The sequence below is a fragment of the Schistocerca americana genome, chromosome 5 (assembly GCF_021461395.2).
Source record: "Schistocerca americana isolate TAMUIC-IGC-003095 chromosome 5, iqSchAmer2.1, whole genome shotgun sequence".
NCBI lineage: Eukaryota > Metazoa > Arthropoda > Insecta > Orthoptera > Acrididae > Schistocerca > Schistocerca americana.
In genome coordinates, this window is record NC_060123.1 from 85,642,432 (window position 1) to 85,662,318 (window position 19,887).

Sequence of the window (19,887 nt, forward strand, 5' to 3'; positions counted from 1 at the left end):
CATCGACACTCTAGGCACAGATAATAGAGGGAGTGTGAACAATAATCTGATAAAGTTTTTCAGACAAGAAGGGATCTGATATCGGACTACACCACCTACCGAGCACAAAACGGAGTGGCTAAGTACTGTAACTGCACAATATTAGGAAAGTTGATTCGAATCAAATATGCCAAATGAATTTTGGACAGAAACAGTCACCACTGCCGTCTCCTAATTAACATGTGACCAAAGAAGGCACTGAAAAGCACATCGACCGTCCATTACATCAACAGAATAGAACTGAATGAAATAACAACCACTGATCTAACAGAAATTGAACCCAAGCGTACAACAATCTCTTGTGGATTGTTACAGAAAATTAGTGTACCATCTACTAAACAGAAACAATTGAAATGTCTGAACCATACTTTACAGCATACAGAACATCTTTTCAAATCTTTTTTAGTTTTAAAGATCATAATCAAAAGGTTTACGTTCGTCCAGTATCCCTGCAAGTAGAATACATGCAATCCAATCATTATCTTGCATAGGATGATCATCTGTGGAAACTATGCCCCTGATAAAAATGTTTTTAGGATGCAGAGAAAAGCACTCAGTGATATTTGTCATTTCTAGGAACTTGATTCATGTAGTCCATAATTCATGTACTATAGCTAAAAATATTGAGCTCGCCCATTATTTACAGGCACATTTCCATTACTTCTTCGTGTTAGTATCTTTTAAACAGAACTGGGGCCCTATAAAAAAACATGGGACAACCGTAACATGAGGAATATCTGTGATATCCACATGTTACCATGTAGAATAGTATTCTGTCAGGAAAGTGATTCATGCATAGCAGTTAAATTATTTAATAACTTATCCAGTATGTTAAAACAACAATACAATAAAATTCATTTAAAAAGTATTACAAGTAATTTATAATAGAAGATTGCCTTTATTCTGTAAAATTTATTGAATTATAAACCACAACTATTGCAAACAGAAATTCACACCGTTAGAAATTTGTATAATTTAAATTTCATTGTTTATTATGTGTAAACTTAAATATGTACTGTCTCTGCTCCACCCCTCTCTTGAATTTGGGTCGTTCATATCCAGTGTCCTGTTACAGCATGTAATGAATCAAAACAGACAAATAAATTATGATGATGTGGTTTTGGAAAATAATGGACTGAATATAGAGATTGATATTTCGAGAAGAATGTAAATCTTCTAAGCACTTCAGTTTTTTTCTTCAGGATGTATGTGCATAAATTATCAACAGTTTCTGTGTGGGTTCTAATGGGAAGTTTGCAGAAATTCTTGAAAGAAAGTTCTATTCACGGCAGTGCGAAAGCATTACATACGTAATATATAAAGAAAATATGTCCACAAATTTTGTAAGTCTCTATATGACAGGTGAACCTTTTCGTACTTAAATACAAGTGTAAACTGTGAATTTTTTCCACTATTTGTGTTAATAATGACCCTGTAATCCAGTAGAAATTAAACTTATTGTTATATGTGGTAAAATCAACTTCTTAGAACGACTCCAAATGAAATTACAGTCTGTGTTTGTAGATAAGTGTTAGGAATATATTTTTCTGCTGCTTCGACTTCGATACTCATCGTACAGTTGAGGAATCGCAGAGCTTCGCACAGTGAAGATCGACCTGTTGTTTGTTTACTTTTTATCAAGAGGGCGTGACAAACATTTTTGTCTCTTATTATAATATCTGATAGGAATGTTCTTAAGTGCAGCAATGCAAAGTGAATGAGTGAATCAAAGTGCAGAAGTGTTTTCGCTTGTCAGCTGAGAGGCTTTACCCCAAGAAATGGTACGATTTTGTTACCTGATTACTCGCGTCTCAACTACTGTGTGTTGATTTGAATATAGCTGGTGCAGCAATAGTGTTTATATTTGTGTAGTAACTCGTATTTATATTAAGTCTGTAAACATTTAAAGCAATAAATCATAAACATTTAACGCAATAAATCGCATACCCATGATCATCATTATGTTAGCCGTAAAACATACGATTTTTGGGAAACTTTAGATAAATCAAAGTTTCAGAAATTGCAGGGGGGAATAGACGTTTACCATTGGAAATGACGAAACAGTTAGAAATAGTGATTGTGAAGGAAGAAGCTGAACATATAATTGACCGGACGGCCTTATGTTTCTCCGTATTAATATAGTAGAATGAATCTACTTTGAGGCCTTTATTTAAATCACTATGCATTGTTTCAGTGGTATCTCCGTACGTCGAACCGCCTTTGAGATTTGTGATTGCCAACGTGAATTTATTTTAAAAAAATATCCCCATCCATCCAATGAACAAAAAACAGAAGAATCATCTTTATGTTGCAAACAAGTCTGTTAAGCATACATTCACATTTTGCACCGTGGGGCAGGCGTTATGCCATGTAGATGACGTGAGACGTTAGACCATAAATACACGAGAGGATGTAAGTGCATGGTTCGAAACCAGTTGTACCAGAGTCCGAGCGACTGCAATGAAACAGCTAACGTGACAAATTGAACATTAAGTGAATGTTACCATCATTTCAATATCTCAGTGTGTTAAAATCGGTTGAGTGTTCCTTTCAGTATGAATAACTCTTGGGAGTCGTGTGATAGGTAGAGTGTTCTATCTAACTCAGACGGCAAGCTGTATGGAACTTCATTACTATCAAATTGTAAAACCCTCCTCACAGTTCTTAAAACAAGTGAATAACATCCACAAATCTCAAAAAATAAGGCATTCCTAGAATAAAGCAAAAACGGTGTGGACCATTGTGAACAAGAAGCAAACAAAAACAATGATTTAAATAATATTCAACTCTCAGAAAATAACTATGGCAGAAAAGACATCCTGACGGTGACCTCAAACATTGTATCTACTAATAAACATTGGAATTTAGAGGCATTATGTTGACCTCAATAAAGGCTATTTGCATAACCAACATACTTATAGTTTCAAAAATGTACAACTGCTGTGGACATTACAGAATTCATTAGTCACTAAAAATGGTAATATTTTTGGGTATGGTAATGTTTCCCCTGCAGAATTGATTATGACTACCCTTGAGCTATGTTTGTGATCAGTCAATAGCTGGTTATATTTTCTGACAGCATTAAGATTATGTAGTAACACCCATATATAAAATGGTAGATAAGCAACTTGCCACTAATTACAGAGCCATTCCATTATATGTATTTATTTTTTTAAAGAAGATTTGGGACAGTGACCTGTGATAGAATACACATTTTTCTAAGCAGCACTTGTTATGCACTTGGTTTGGTTTTTGTATAGGATTCACCACTGAAAAATCTTGCAACAACATACAAATGAAGTCCTGGAAGACCTAAAGAAGTAAATTTATCCTGTGGGTTCATTCTGAATCTTGTAAAAAGTTTTAACTGTATGGACCACAAAACTGTTAGCTGGGAATCTGAAATGTTATGTCATTAATTTCCTCTCTCTTGCATGGCTGGAGTCTTAACTTCATAACAGACAGCAGGTAGTGATATTGATAGACTGTGTCATAGAAGCTAAGCTCAGAGCAAAGGCTCCTGTAAAGGTTGCAACTGGCACTGCTTGTCTTCTTGGCCTACTTAAATCATGTTCCACTGACTTTAAAGAATGGTTCAAAATCTGTAATTTACACTTCAAATAGTGTAGTGCAGATGTAGACATTAATGGTCATACACGAAATGAAACAATGTGCACAAAATTCCTAGCTAATCAGTTGGGTAGCAGCTGTAAATGAAGTCGACATATAGATGAATGAGCGAACTAACTAAGAAGCTTACTTCAATGTAATACGTGTTCTCATTGTGTTTACCAAAGGAGTAGGATGCTTGCTTATTTTGCATGTTTAATTGCCTGTTGCTTATAGGATCAGCATCTGAGGTAGTGCACGTAGTTTGATTAGATACTTGTTCAGTGGAAGTGAGTAGTAAGAATATTGCATAAAGTAGATATCAAAACAACTTGTAAGAGGCCTGTTTAACAAACTACACAGTCTAACTGTCACTTCTGACTCTGTTTACTCTTTAGTGGAGGTTGTTTCTGGTAGTAAAAATCATTTTCAACTGAATCGTGAATCACAAGACAAGACACAATCGCAAGATGAGATACAAAAATAATTTGCCTGTAGACTTTGCCTTCAGGAATAGGGTTCAGAATGGATATACCGAGTCATGTTACACACTTCTCAAGATTGTAGAGGGAACTTAGTAGATTGAGCTTCACGTAGGAATGCATTTCCGTAAACGTCGTCCAATGACACTAAACATTGTCAACGTCATAGGTGCTGGCACCCGTAAATATATGTATATACACGATGATTCTGTGATGATGATACAAACTTTCAGGGATGATGGAGAAGGATAAATGTATGAATTTGAGGTAAGGGCTCCTTTACCAGAAACGAATGAGTCGAAATTTATAGGTGCAAACCATTCTAATGCCTCTGACTGTGGAATATATGTTCAGCACTGTTGTTGTGAAAATTGTAGGGTAGGCAATGTTCAAAAGTGGTAGTGTGGAACAAAACAATCAAAAAATGGCAAGTAAATACTTTAAAGAGCTATGAGCACTTCTTCAACAGAGGAGGTACGTTACACACTAGCGAAGATGAGCAAGTGCTCATAGTTGCTCCGTTATGCATTTGAGAGCCCTTGTTTACTTGACTTTTTTTCATGTCTTGGTCCATACTACCAGCTTTGAAATTTGCGTACTCTACGTTCTTAGCAACAATAGTACTGGTACTTGTATTCCACTGTCAGAGGTATCATAATGATTTTCACGTGTCACTTTCAACTTGTTCATTTCTGAACCAGAACCCTTACCGCAAATCGATACATTTATCCATCTCCATCATCTCTGAAAGTATGTAACATCATCATGGAATCACCCTGTATGTACATACATTTACAGGCCCCAGCACCTAGACTTTGGCGCTCTATAGCATCGTTGGACACTTTTACAAATAATTATATAAATTTAAGAATTGAGAATTTCTGTTATTTGCATGGCAAGTAGCAATGTTCATTATGAAATTGCCTGACAGGTAGTAGTGTACTCTGTACGCATCATCTTCATCTTGAACAGTTTCTGGCTCCAGCCTGGGTTTGTTTGGAACATAAGGCTTGCCATTTAGTCCTGTTTTCTACCACAACCTTTTGCGTTCACTCTGGTCAGCCCTCACCTCTCTCTTTCAACACACTCCTCCACACCTTTCAGCCATCTATCCCTTGGTCATCCTGTTAGTCATTTCCTTTGCATCTCCATTTCATATATCTTATTGAAAATCCTCCTGTTTTCCATTCTCTTTCAGTACCCATACCATAGGGATGGGAAAACTGACAGGTTAAAAGTGATACCGGTATATTAGTTCTGAGTAACTGGTATTTTTTTGAATTTATTTAATGTCAGTTTTAACAGGAGTTTTTTTACTAAAAAGTGGATAAGAAACTGAAATATCAATTATCCATAGCAGCTATGCTAAATCTTTTCGTTTTTAAATTAACCTTTTATAACAATAGGGCAATTTTCATTCATAAAATTTTCATTGTTTTGAAATATTGTGTTTTCATAGAAAACAAGAAAGCTATCAGCGCTATATTAATGCCGCACGGTTTGAGGCATCATGCCATGGACTGCGCGGCCGCTCCCACCAGAGGTTCGTGTCCTTCCTCAGGCGTGCGTGTGTGTGTTTTGTTCTTAGCATAAGTTAGTTTAAGTAGTGTGTAAGTCTTAGAGACCGAAGACCTTGGCAGTTTGGTCCCTTTGGAATTCGCACACATCCGAACATTTCAAGCTATATTAACAACAGATGCATGGCATAAGAATAGGTACAGCATTGCTGCAACAATAATGTCCCTGTTGCCGTCTGCTGTGGCTTACGGTACGCTTATGTGTGCAATGTGCAAGACTTGCCTCCTTCTGGTCTGTATGGTATTTTCTCACTGTCATCGCTGGACATGCACAGTATATCAGAGGGGCGCCACCCCTAGTCTCGAAATATTGTAGAAAGTGATGTAGCAATGAAGTAAAATGCTTAATTTGCTTTAAAAGATTAACCTTGATCTGTCATTTATTTGACATATCAAAAGAGCAAGGAAATTATGGTAACTGCAATAAATTCTAAACTTAACATTTCATTCTTAGTTTACAATAAAAACAGAAAGTAATTTATCTGGTGCCCGTGTCTGCATAATATGCTTTATCTACTTGTAGTGATTGAAAATGGACAAGTTAACATGGAAAATAGAGTTCTTTAACCTTAGTTTTCACCCTTTAGTACTGAAATTTTCTAATACCCAAACAGTTGTTTAATCATTGATTGCAACATGATTTTTGAGTGGAGTTTCAAAAAATTAGAATCAGTAGGTGACTCGTGATTTTTTAAAAATATTCAACAACTCCTCACTTTTCAAGAAAAGCAGTGAACTGTGGACAGGCAAAGTTTTGTTTTATTTGCTTATATAATTTTCAATCTCTGTCCGATTTCTACATGTATTACAGGAAATAATAGGAATAAAAAACCGAAAATCAGGTATTTGAGAAACCGGTTATTCTGAGCAGTTGTAACAGTAAAGTTAAACTGGCATGGGAAAAAAATGATATAACTGAAAACCAGTTGTTTCAGTGCTTACTGCCGTCCATCATCCATCTTAGCCTTGATGTTTCTATCACGCTCTGCAAGGATTCCTCTTTCACTATTTCCCTTACCCGTTCATTCCTTACCCTATCTCTCCTTTTTACTCCTATCCTACTTCTGAGGATCTTCATTTCACAGGCCTGTAATCTGCTCACATCTCTCTTCTTCATTATCCATGTTTCAGGTACCATAGCTGAGCACTGAGATGTACACACACACACACACACACACACACACACACACACACACACACACACACACACACACACTACCCCTGTAGGTCTGGGGGTTAGAATAGGCCCGAGGTACTCCTGCCTGTCATAAGAGGCAACTAAAAGAGGTCTCACATGTTTCGGGTTGTATGTGGTGGTCTGCTGTCTGGTTTGACATTCATCTCTCTAAATTTTGCCGAAGAGCAAGCCAATTGGGGAAGGGCGCTTTACATGGTGCATCGTCCACATATGCCATGGAGTAGATGCCCATGCCCATGCCCTCAGGCATTGGGATTTCCAGCAATGGCCATCCTGCCAGGTGGCCCTTGCTGAGGCTGGGTGGCACCCATGGGGATGCCCCCTGGTCAGAGTTTGTGGCATCAGGGCGGATGACACACAATGAAGCGTAGTACATCATCTCTTGCTGGTGGTCTGCCGCCAGCAGTCTCTAAGCGGGCAAAGTCTAACTTCAATGATAAGAAGTATGACCCCAAATCGTTCTCCTCCCTGGCCACACCATGGGAAGAACACCAGGTTAAGGATGGCAGTGAAGCTTATTCACCCCAGTACCTTGTATGTATGAGAGTTGATGGGGAATCTTTCATGTCCATGAAGTCTCCGTTTTTTGTGGAGCATTTAGATGACAAGTTTGGGGAGGTGGAGGGCTTGTCCAAAATGTGCTCTGGGTCAGTCTTCATAAAAACAGCATCCTCTGCCCAGTCTTGGGCATTACTCACTTGTGACAAGTTGGGGGATGTTTCTGTTACCATCACACCCCATAAGAGCTTAAACATGGTCCAGGTTATTACATTCCACAGGGACTTTCTTTTGCAGTCTGATGATGAGCTGCGCGCCAATTTAGAGCAGTGAGGTGTTCATTTCTTCCAGCACATCCATCGGGGTCCAAGGGATAATCAGGTTGTCACCCGTGCCTTCATCTTGGCCTTCGGGGGTGACACGTTGCGCGAGAAGGTCAAGGTGATGGTCTACTGCTGTGGCATCCCTCCCCAATGTGGTCCTTTAAGTGCTGGAAGTTTGGCCATATGTCTTCCCGCTGTACTTCCATCATCACATGTCGAGATTGTGGACGTCCATCGCATCTCAATACTCCATGTGCCCCGCCTCCCATCTGTGTCAACTGCGGAGAGCATCATTCACCTTGCTCGCCAGACTGCAGGCTTTTACAGAAAGAGAGGAAAATCATGGAATATAAGACCCTGGACCGATTGACCTACACTGAGGCCAAAAGGAAATTTGAGCACCTGTATCCTATGGCTATGACCACCTCTTACACTACCACCATGAGAACAGTTGTCACCCCATCAGTTCCTCGTATTCCTGTCGCCTCTCAGAACCAGAAGACTACACCTGTCCCCTTGACGGTGGGGGGGCACTTCCCTCCCTGTTGCTCCCGCACCACTTACTTTGGATTCAACACCCCCCCCCCCCCCCACCCTCCCCCCCAACACAACCATAAGGGATATCAGTCCCCACTTCTGAGCCGGAGAAGCGTAAGTGGGAAAGATAACACCGACCAGTGGCTGAAGAGCCAAAAAGCAGCTGGTCGTAGGGCTTCACGCTTATCCTCAGTCCCGGATACTGAATCAGTGAAGTCCTCCCAGCCAGGGAAACCCAAGGAGCAGCGAGAGAAATCCAAGAAGAAGGTCTCCAAGACTAAGGGAATTGTGGTGGCACCCACACCACCACTACCTACAAGGTCTGTGTCTGCAGATGAGGTGGAGATTCTGGCATCCGCTGAGGACCTAGATCTCGATGGACCCTCAGACACAATTGATATAGACTGCTCAGGCAAAAAGTCAGTGGCAGCAGGTGACCATGAGGCGTAAACTGCCTCATTGATTGTTCCATGCCTTCTCAGTCTCACGATGGCGTCCTCCAGTGGAATTGCGGCAGTTTTTTCCACTGCCTGGCTGAGCTACGTCAACTGTTAAACTTTACACCTGCTTTCTGCATTGCTCTCCAGGGAACTTGGTTCCCGGCAATGCGGATCCCTGCCCTCTGCGGCTATAAGGGAAACTACAGGAACCGTAGCGACTATAATCGAGTGTCAGGAGGAGTTTGTGTTTATGTCCTAAACTCAGTCTGTAGTGAAACTGTGTCCCTTCACACCCCACTTGAAGCTGTGGCTGTCAGAATAAGAACGATGCAGGAAATAACTGTCTGCAATGTATATCTTCCTCCAGATGTATCAACTGTACTGATAAAACAACTCCCTAAACCTTTCCTACGTTTTGGAGATTTTAACACCCTGAACCCCTTGTGGGGTGGCACCATGCTTACTGGCCGAGACAGAAATATCGAAACTTGACTGTCTCAGTTTGACCTCTGCCTAAGAATATTGGGGCTGCCACACATTTCAGTGTGGCTCATGGTAGTTACTCGGCCATTGCTTTTTCAATTTGCAGCCCAGGACTTCTCCCATCTATCCACTGGAGAGCACATGATGATCTGTGTGGTAGTGACCACTTCTCCATCTTCCTGTCACTGCCCTGGTGTCGGGCCCACAGATGCCTGCCCAGATGGGCTTTAAACAAGGTGGACTGGGAAACTTTCACCTCTGCTGTCATTGTTGAATCTCCCCCACACAGTAACATTGACATGGATGGTTGAGCAGGTGACTACAACAATCATTTCTGTGGTAGAAAACACGATCCCTCGCACTTTAGGGTGCCCCCTGTGAAAGGCAGTCCCTTGGTGGGTGCCGGAAGTCGCTGAAGCAATTAAGGTGCGTTGGCGAGCTCTACAGTAGCATAAGCGGCACCTTTCCCTGGAGCACCTCATAGCCTTTAAGTGGCTCCGTGCCTGCGTTCGCCAAATTATCAAACAATGGTAGCAGGAGTGTTGTGAGAGATATGTCTCGACCATTGGGTGCCATATGTTACCTTCCCAAGTCTGGGCAAAGATCAAATGTGTTTTCGGGTACCAGACCCCAACAGGTGTTCCCGGTGTTACCATAAATGGCATATTATCTACCGATGCAAACGCGATTGCCAAGCACTTTGCTGAGCACTATGCTCGAGCCTATGTGTCGAAAAATTATCCCCCAGCTTTTCACACTCTCAAACGGCGGCTGGAAGGGAAAGCTCTCTTGTTCACTACACGCCACAGTGAATCCTATAACGCCCCATATTCAGAGTGGGAGCTCCTCAGTGCCCTTGCACATTGCCCCGACACAGCTCCTGGCCAGATCGGATCCACAGTCAGATGACTAAACATCTCTCATCTGACTACAAGCGACTTCTCCTCATCGTCTTCAACCAGATCTGGTGCAATGGCATCTTTCCGCCGCAGTGGTGGGAGAGCACTATTATTCCAGTGATAAAATCCAGTAAAAATCCATTTGATGTGGATAGCTACTGGCCCATCAGCCTCACCAACATTCTCTGTAAGCTGCTGGAACGTATGATGTGTCGGCGATTGGGTTGAGTCCTGGAGTCTCGTGGCCTACTGGCTCCATGTCAGGGCAGCTTCTGCCAGGGTTGCTCTACCACATATAATTTGTGTCCTTTGAGTCTGCCATCCGAACAGCCTTTTCCAGATGCCAACACCTTGTTGCTGTCTTTTTTGATTTAAGAAAAGCATATGACACCACCTGGTGACATTATATCCTTGCCACATTATACAAGTGGGTTCTCCGAGGCTCACTCCCGATTTTTATCCAAAATTTCCTGTCACTTCGTACTTTCTGTGTCCAAGTTGTTGCCTCCCATAGTTCCCCCGGTATCCAGGAGAGTGGAATCCTGCAGGGCTCTGTATTGAGTGTCCCTCTATCTTTAGTGGCCATTAATGGTCTAGCAGCAGCTGTAGGATTGTCCGTCTCATCTTCTCTGTATGCAGGTGACTTCTGCATTTTGTACTGCTCCACCAGTACTGATGTTGCTGAGCGGCACCTACAGGAAGCCATCCACAAGGTGCAGTCATGGGCTCTAGCCTACGGTTTCCAGTTTTGGGCCACAAAATCGTGTGTTATGCATTTGTGTCAGCATCCTTCCTTTCATCCAGAACCAGAACTTTACCTTAATGACGATCCACTCACTGTAGTGGAGACATGATTCTTAGGACTGGTTTTTGATGCACCATTGACTTGGCTTCCTCACCTTCATCAGCTTTAGCGGAAGTGCTGGCAGCACCTCAATGCCCTCTGCTGCCTGAGCTACACCAACTGGTGTGCAGATCGCTCTACGCTGCTGCAGCTCTGCAGAGCCCTTGTTCAATCCCGCCTTGGCTATGGGAGTCTGGTTTGTGGTTCGGCGGCACCCTCAGTGTTGTGTTTACTCAACCCAGTGTACCACTGTGTGGCGTTCGCCTAGCAACAGGAGCTTTTAGAATGAGTCCAGTGACCAGCGTCCTTGTGGAGGCTGGAGTCCCTCCATTGCAGGTTAGGTGTGCACAACTGCTGGTCATTTACATTGCACACGTTCGTAATTCTCCTGCGCGTCTGAATCACTGTGTCCTTTTCCCACCCACGGCGGTTAATCTCCCGCATTGGCGGCCCAGGTCAGGGCTTCCAATTGCAATTCGTGTCCGATCCCTTCTTTCCAAACTGGAGTCCTTGCCTTTACCACCTGTACTTGAGGTCCATTCACATACACATCTGTGGTGTACACCTAGGCTGCGGCTTCGCCTGGTCCTTTCACATGGCCCTAAGGACTCAGTCAAGCCCACAGCTCTCCGCTGCCACTTCCTCTAGATTCTTGACAAGTAAAGAGGCCACGAAGTGGTTTACACCGATGGCTGATGCTCACATCAGCTTCGCGTATGTCCATGGAGGATATATTGAACAGCATTCCTTGCCTGAAGCCTGCAGTGTTTTCACTGCCAAGCTGGTGGCTGTATCTTATGCTCTTGATCACATTCGTTCATGCCCTGGGGAGTCATTTCTTGTGTGTACTGACTCCTTGAGCAGCCTACAAGCCATCAACCAGTGTTACCCTCGTCATCCTTTGGTAGCGACCGTCCAGGAGTCCATCTATGCCCTGGAACGGTCCAGTTGTTCAGTGGTGTTTGTCTAGACCCCAGGTCATGTCGGAATCCCAGGCAACGCACTTGCCGACGGGCTAGCCAAACAGAATATGCGGAAACTGCTAATGGTGATCGGCTTCTCTGCAACTGACCTGCGTACAGTACTGTGCTGCAAGGTTTTGCAGCTTTGGGAAATGAAATGGCATAACCTCAGCACACACAACAAACTGTGTGCCATTAAGGAGACTAAGAATGTGTGGCAGTCCTCCATGTGGGGCTCTTGCAGGGACTCTGTGGTTCTCTGTCGACTCTGCATTGGCCACTCTTGGGTGACGCACGGCTGACAGTGGCCCATATCTTGGTGAGCTGTCCTTTAGCTGCCTTGCGGTGGAGTCTTCAGTTACCGGACTCATTGCCATTAATTTTAGCTGACAGCGCCTCATCAGCTAATTTAGTTTTATGTTTTATAGAAGAGGGTGGGTTTTATAATTCTATATAAGTTTTCGCCCATGTCCTTTGTTCCTTTGTGTTTGCCATTCTAATGCTTTTAGGGTGGATGTTTTAATGTGTCGCAAAGTGGCTGGCTTTTCCTTTTTATTCTCTTGGTCGGCCACGGTCATCTGCTCTCTTGTTTTTACCCCTTCTACCTGTTCCTTGCTTCTCTCTGTGGTTTTCTTTTCCTGTTTTGTCCATGGTAGTGTTGATTGTCCTTCTGTCATTCTTCTGGTTCTTCCTTTCTCTTGTTATTGTGCTGTACATCTCATTTCTTTTCTTCTCTCACTTGTGTTATTATTTTACCAGGAACGAGGGACCGATGACCTCGCAGTTTCGTCCCTTCCCCCTCCCTCTTTTAAACCAACCAGCCTGTTCCACTCACAAATGGATCGAGGGAAAAATGACTGTGTGTATGCTCAACTACAAGCCCTGTTTTCTCTTCTCTTCGGGATCCTTACGTTGCTGGCAGTATAATCGTTGTAGAGTCCATTGCAAATGCCAATTCTCTAAACTTTCCCATTAGTGTTTTGCAAAATGGGCATTATCTTCCCTCCAGGGATTCCCATTTAAGTTTAGGGAGCATTTCTATTGATTTAACCTACTGTAACAAATCTAGCTGTATGCCTCTGAATTGCTTTGATTTTTTGCTTTAATCCATACCGGTGGGAATCCCTGATTCTCGAGCAGTACTCAAGAATGGGTTGCACAAGTGTTTTGTACATGGCATACTTTACACATGAGCTATACATTCCTAGAATTCTCCCAATAAATGGAAGTTGACCATTCACATTCCCTACAACTGACCTTATGTGCCTGTTCCATTTCATATTATACCTAGATATTTAATTGACTGTGTGTAGCAGCTTAACACCTCTACTGTATTGAAACATTAAAGGATTATTTTTCCTACAGGTCGGCATTAAGCTACATTTTACCACATGTAGAGCAAGCTACTGCTCATCACACCAAACAGAAATTCTGTCCAGGTCATACTATATCATCCTACAGTCACTGAACAAAGAGACTTTCCCACACTTTGGTGTCACCGGCAAATGGTTGAAGATTCCTGTTCACCATATTTATCAGGTTGCTTATGTATGTAGAGAACAAGAGAATTCCTATTTACTTTTCTGTGGGACACTCCTGACAATACTTTTGTCTCTGATGACACTCGCTATCCAGGACAGCATACTTACTTAAAAAGTCTTTGAGACATTCACATGTTTGAATACCTATTCTGTATGCTTGGATCTTTCTTGAAAGTCTGGAGTGTCACATTGTGTCAAATGCTTTCCATAAATGTAGAAATATGGAATCTGCCTGTTGCCCTTCATCAGTGGTTCGCCAACTGTCATGGGAGAAAAGTACGAGCCAAGTTTCACATAAGCGGCGATTTCTAAATCCATTCTGTTTTGTGCACAGAAACTTTGCCCTTTCAAGGGAATTTATATTTTATTCAAACTCAGAATATGCTCAAGAATTCTGCAGCAATCTGACGTTAAGGATGTTGGTCTGTAGTTTGCATTGCATTGGATGACAGATTTGTAATACGTGCAAGCCAAATAAGGGGCCGTTGCCCAATAATGCTCTCTGTAAGCCTCACTTGGGGTTTCATGCAGACCTGCTGACTAATTTGTTTTCACCTATTTCTGTTGCTTTTCAACGCCATGGGTACCTGGTTCTGTGTTCTCCATGTGGGAATTAATGCAATCCTCCCAAACAGATACTTTTTAAACACATAAAACATCAGTTTTTCCTTTGCTGTCTTCTATTGCTATATCAGACAGGTTAATGAGGACTCTGAGCGGGATCTTTTGCTAATGCCTGATAGTGGAGTAGTTGTTTGCTTCACACTTTGATCTTTTTATAGACATAAATATTTCTACTATCTTTGCCTGTCAACATTTCTGCATTCTCTTTCGTTCCAAGAATACAACAATCTGTTTTCTCAGCAATTTCCAAATTTTGTTATTAAACTGCAGAGGGTCTTTTCAAATCTGTTTATTTGGTACACACTTCTCCAGAGTGGAACTACATGGTGTTATTGTTTAAGTAGAAAGGTAACAAATGATTGTCTGCTTTTCTGTATTAACTTTAGTAACAGTTCTGGCTTTGATGACAACGTGACTACTGATCTGTGTTTCTATACTGATTTTGTTCGTGAGGTCAGACCTGTTTGTAGGCATAGGGTTTAAAATATTTCCATAGCATTAGGGTTGTCAAACTGTTTGTTCACGATAGTTTTTTGAGGAAGCATTCACAAGTACTTTCCAAGACTGTCAGTTCATACAATCTGTGATTAATCCATTGAAATCTTTGTCGACACTCACTGGGGTAAAGTTTTTTTCATCTAATATTGTATTATCGTAATATTTCTACGCTACTGAATGTAGACTTTCTTTGAACGACCCTGCAACTATTAAAACAGAATCGGTTGGCCAGTATAAATACCCTAGGATTAATTTGAATTCACCTAGGCTGGTTACTCAGATTCAATCTTGACCGTGGCATGCATAATATGTTTGTCAATTAAAATGAACGCTCTCCATCCTGTGATGTCTAATCTGCATTTACGATATGTGTTCCGTGCCTCATTACGAATTTCAAAGCTTTCTACCTCGGGTTTCATCCACCTCTTGGTTCCTAGTGTTATTTGGGTGCAACAGCATTCCTGGTGGTGATAAATTGAGAGATTTTGTTACAAATGCTTTGGAAAATTATCATTAAAATATTGATATTCAAAGTGTTCTTACTTAGAACGCAATCTGATTTCAGTCTCTGCATATTGACTGATGAGTGTTCATCATAGGACTGCAAACTGTCACCTAGCATAATGAAAACCGTGTACACTTGACATGTACTCCAGTAACTGCTTCCTCTGTATAGTGCGTCCCCTAACCTATAATTCTCCACCACATACTGCAGGTCCAGAAATCTGCAGCCAAGACCATTGCAGAATCTACTGAACCTCTGGAACAAAGGACATATATCAATTCTGGGTACAATACTGCAAATTGTAAGCTTTACTTGTACCCCTTAAGCAAGGCCAGTAGTCTTCACCCCATCTACCAGTCACGTGTTAGATGTGAGAATGACCTCAGAACTCGAGCAACAGGAGTAATTGATGCCAACACGTATCACAACTTGCGGATGATTGACTGCACCCTCGGTAGCTGCAGGTCGGGGCCTTCCTGATATCTCTGCTGTCACCCCCCCCCCCCTCCCCCCTCTCCCTCCAGCAGACATATTGAATGCATGTCAAACTTTTTTCCAGCCTTGGACACTATTTCCATGAGGGGATCCAGCTTCTGATAACTAGCAAAGCTCCTCTCCCACCCACTATGCGACTGCTTGGACCATGCTGAAGGAGTGGCCACTTGCTTACTCATAGGGTGATTGGGCAAGGCCAGATGGTCAGTCCACTCATTCACTCTCCATCTCTAGTGGCACAAATGGGTTACAACCAGCCGCTCATCTGAAGCAGTGTCCCAGTTTCTCCGTTGCCACCACATCTTGAGGCAGCAGCCTGCAGACAGCTGACTGTGGCCAACAGCATTTTGTGCTGTTCATGATCTGCAGACAGCTCCTGTATCCATACACAGCAAACATACTCCGTATCCACCTTAATAATAGGATTTCAATGAAGGCAACAAATAAAAATTGGCCAGATGTGAGTAGGACTTGCACTCTGAGGTCTCTGTACAAACTTATATTTGTACGTTGACAGTTCATCCGTTTCGGGAATAAAAAATCTCAACTGTTTTGGCCTGCTATTGATGTTGACAGTGGCTAGATAACGGTCCCAGGAATTCCAAGACTTTTGAGTATTTTTTAATTTTGATTTTGAAATCAGGCAACAAATGACAAAAGAAATATTTTTTTCATGTGTTAAAATTACAAGTGAACAATTTTCTGTATTTTTCCCTTTACTTGTACTGTGAAACCTCACTTCTTGCCAAATTCTAGGCTATAGGTTTTAGTTGGTGAGTTTGTGAGTGTCAAAATATGTGACATAAATGGGTGGATCTTTTGATTGCATTGGCTTGAAAGCTCAACTTTTTATACCACCAATGGAATGTCGACCTTAGTATGTGATGTAAATTTCAACTTTATTCATCTACCCTTTCATTACAAAGTCATTTTAACAGGTGGATGAACAGATAGACTGTCGAATAACAGATGACAAAAATTTTTTTTTTTGTATGATATAATTACAAATTAATGATATTGGATTTTTCCCTTTACTTTTGCAGTTTGAAACTTTTCTTCTTGCCAAAGTCATGATTCTAGGCCAGTGGGAGACATTCCATAGGTTTCGATGAGTGAGTCTGCGAGTATCAAAATATGTGATATAAATGGCAATATATTTTGATTGCTTTGACTTAGGAACTCAAGGGACTGTAAACCTTACTAGTATGTGACATAAATTTCAACATGATATATCTACCCACTCCAGAGAAACAGGATTTTTAACATCCAGAAAGACAGGCAACCAGGTGATCCTATAAGGGTTCTGTTTTTACCTTTTGATTTATGGAACCCTGAAAATGACCCTGTTGTCTTTTAGACACAAATTTGCACTACCAGTGTTCTTAAAATCACAAATGCAAGCTACTAGAAAACAACGATCCTGTCACTGACACGAGTTCACTGTAGAATGACGTCTTGTTACAAATGTGGGCAGTTATTTTCTTTGATGATACGAATGTCTTCATGTAAATATTAAGGTGCCAATAGGAGAGAAACAGCAGTTGTCTAATACAACTTGATGTAATTAGTACGAGCAGTACATTGAACACAATTTTATTTCCCGGAGGCCTTAACAACTTGAACATGGTACGGTCAGAGGGACGACTAGCACTGCTGCTAGCGTGGGCTTTCGAAAGTATGTGCGCACATTGCCGCATTCTTCCTCTCTTAAGGAGACCACAGCCACAGATTCTTGAGACATCCTTGCTGTCCCCCTCATCCACTGGGCTCTGGCTAAGGTGGTGTGGTGCAATGGCAGCGTAGGTCTGAAGCGAATTGCTTCACGTGTGGATGCATTCTGTGGCCACCTTCCCGTGTCAAACCATACGGCAACACCAGCGTCGCTGAGGCTGTTTCCATGTCAACCTCAGGCATCGACTATGGTGACAGTGCTCATGGTGCTGACGATACTGGTATCAGCGATTGCTCAGGAATAGGTGGCGGAATCCCTACGGTGTTAGAAGCAATAGAAGAACTGCCGGATTGGCTACCGAGGACAGATGCCCTTGCCCACACGGGAGTGGAGAACTGACAACAGCAGGTGATGTGACGCTCAGTGTGGATGGGCTGGGAGGCAATGGTGTGCCATCAGGGGGCGCCCGGTTGTCCATGCAAAGGTGAAGCTGATCATTGTGCCTCGATCAGTGGCTGTCCTTTGTGCAGACACTGCCCTCAACATCTAATGATGACAGCTGAAATCCATTTAGGGCGATATCTGAAACAGCACTCCCAGACAGCCACACCCGGACAGAAGAGGTGTGGCAGCTGCATGGGTGGGTCCAGGTGGAGGACGCAGGAGGTGTAGCAGTGTCCTTGGTTGACACCCATGGGGTAGCTCTGCTGGGCTCTTCTTGCTTAATGGCTTGAAACGGTATGAGGAAAGAAGCCAGTCTTAAGTCAACGTTGGATGAAGAATGAGCAACATACTTTTTCGTCTGAGTTTTGAACGTTCGCACAAGGCCTTCCACCTCACCGATAGGCTGTGGATCGAACTGTGGGGTGAGGTCATGACAGAAGCCATGGTAATCGGAAAGTTGCAGACTCTTACGATGAAAAATGTGCACTGTTATTGAACGCTAACATTGTGGGCAAGCCTACAAGTGAAAATCAGTTTGGACAAGGCTGTGATGGTGCCAGTACTGGATGTGGAAACACAATGAATGACATACAGAAAATGAGAATATGCGTCAACAAGCAGCAGTGAGAAAGGGGCCAGCAAAATCCACACATGTGCAGTCCCATACATGCTACACCTGGGGAGCTGCTTGGTGTGTTGCACCCTGTGAACAAGAGGCTGCCAGGCAGGTAACATCACTGTTCAAGCCAGGTCAAAACACATGTTGGCGGGCCAATGCTTTTGTGTGTGATACACCCCAATGACCCGTATGTAATAAAAGGAGAAGCACCGAATGAAGCACTGAGGGGACCACTACCCAAGGGCCTGTGTGATCTGTGTCTAAAAGCAGAACACCACCCACAACAGATAATTTATGTCAGTTGATTTTATAATTACAGAGAGGGTCAGATGCATGATAAGGTGGTGAATTTGGACAAACATGTTGTACAAATGGTATGAACTTGTGCAAAACGGGACCCAAAGCTACAGCCTTTGCGACCCATGTGCTGATTATGGGAAAGCCATCAATCTTGTGCTGTGCGGCAACAATAATGTGGAAGCGAAGTAATTCCTCTTGACCAAATCCTGGGTCCGGACAAGCCAGCAGGTGGGTCAAAGCATCGGCGTTTGTGGTTTGAGTCACAGGGCAAAAGGAAAAGAGCCCAACATTGAATGTGATGTGCCATTTTATCTGGTAATGACACAGAAGGGCTGAATAAGGAAACCAATGGTTTGTGACCAGTGGAATTTCTTCAAACATATACAATGCCCAAAACTTCCTTTTCTATCTGATAGTACCTAGTTTGAGCAGGAGTTAGTGTTTGAGGCACAAGAAATAGGCTGTTTGGAGCCATCAGGATATCTGTGAACCAGTATCACTCCCCTAACCTATACTCTGAAGTGTACGTCGCAGGTACCGTGTGAAGGCCTGGGTGGTACGTCATTAAGCTGGGTATAGACTGCAGCATGGTCTTAAGGGTGGAAACATGGTTTCACAAGCCAGCGACCAGTGAAACTGAGTCCCTTTGCACATCAACGCTTGTACTCGCTGTGCAATTGTCACTACCCCTGGAAAAAATTTATGATAGTAAGTGACTTTGCCTAGAAAAACCTGAAGTTCTTTGATTAACGTAGGATGTGGAAACCACACACTAGCAGAAACATATTGATGCAGAGGTTTGAGACTCTAGCGAGAACCTTCAAACCCAAGATAAATGATAGAAGGTTGAAAAATTTTATATTTTTCTGAATTGCACTTCAACCCTCAACCTGGAAGACAGAAAAAAGATTACAGAGATTTTGCAAATGTTCCTCTGTGGAGGCACCAGAAAATACAGTGTCATCCAAATAGATTTTGCACAACCCGGCATAGATGCTGTAAGTTGCTCCAAAAAACATTGGAAAATAGCGGGAGTGCTGGCGACTCCAAAAGGCAACTGCAAATATTGTTACAGTCCAAAAGGGTTATTGACAACTAACATATGTTGTGACTTTGTACCTAAAGGAGCTTGTAAATAGGCATCCGACAAGTCAATTTTTCACTTTACCTGAAATGGTAACTCTAGACAGCTTAAAAGCATATAATGCAAAAAGATCCTCTGTACAGGTATTATCTACAACAAGAAATGTAAGTGGACGGACTACAGATGTGTAGATCACTGGGGCAGACAATTGGCC

The 19,887-nt window shown here is 42.4% G+C and overlaps 1 protein-coding gene across 2 annotated transcripts in view; it reads left to right on the forward strand.

Annotated features, from left to right (window-relative positions):
- The first annotated feature begins 1,627 nt into the window (after positions 1-1,627).
- Positions 1,628-19,887, forward strand: part of LOC124615831 (endoplasmic reticulum metallopeptidase 1-like) — a 255,168-nt gene continuing 236,908 nt past the window's right edge. For both annotated transcript variants that reach the window (XM_047143980.1, XM_047143981.1), the window contains exon 1: positions 1,628-1,820. In XM_047143980.1, coding sequence (XP_046999936.1) covers positions 1,818-1,820 — 3 coding nt within the window. In that variant the 5' untranslated portion in view covers positions 1,628-1,817. The remainder of the gene's footprint in view (positions 1,821-19,887) is intronic.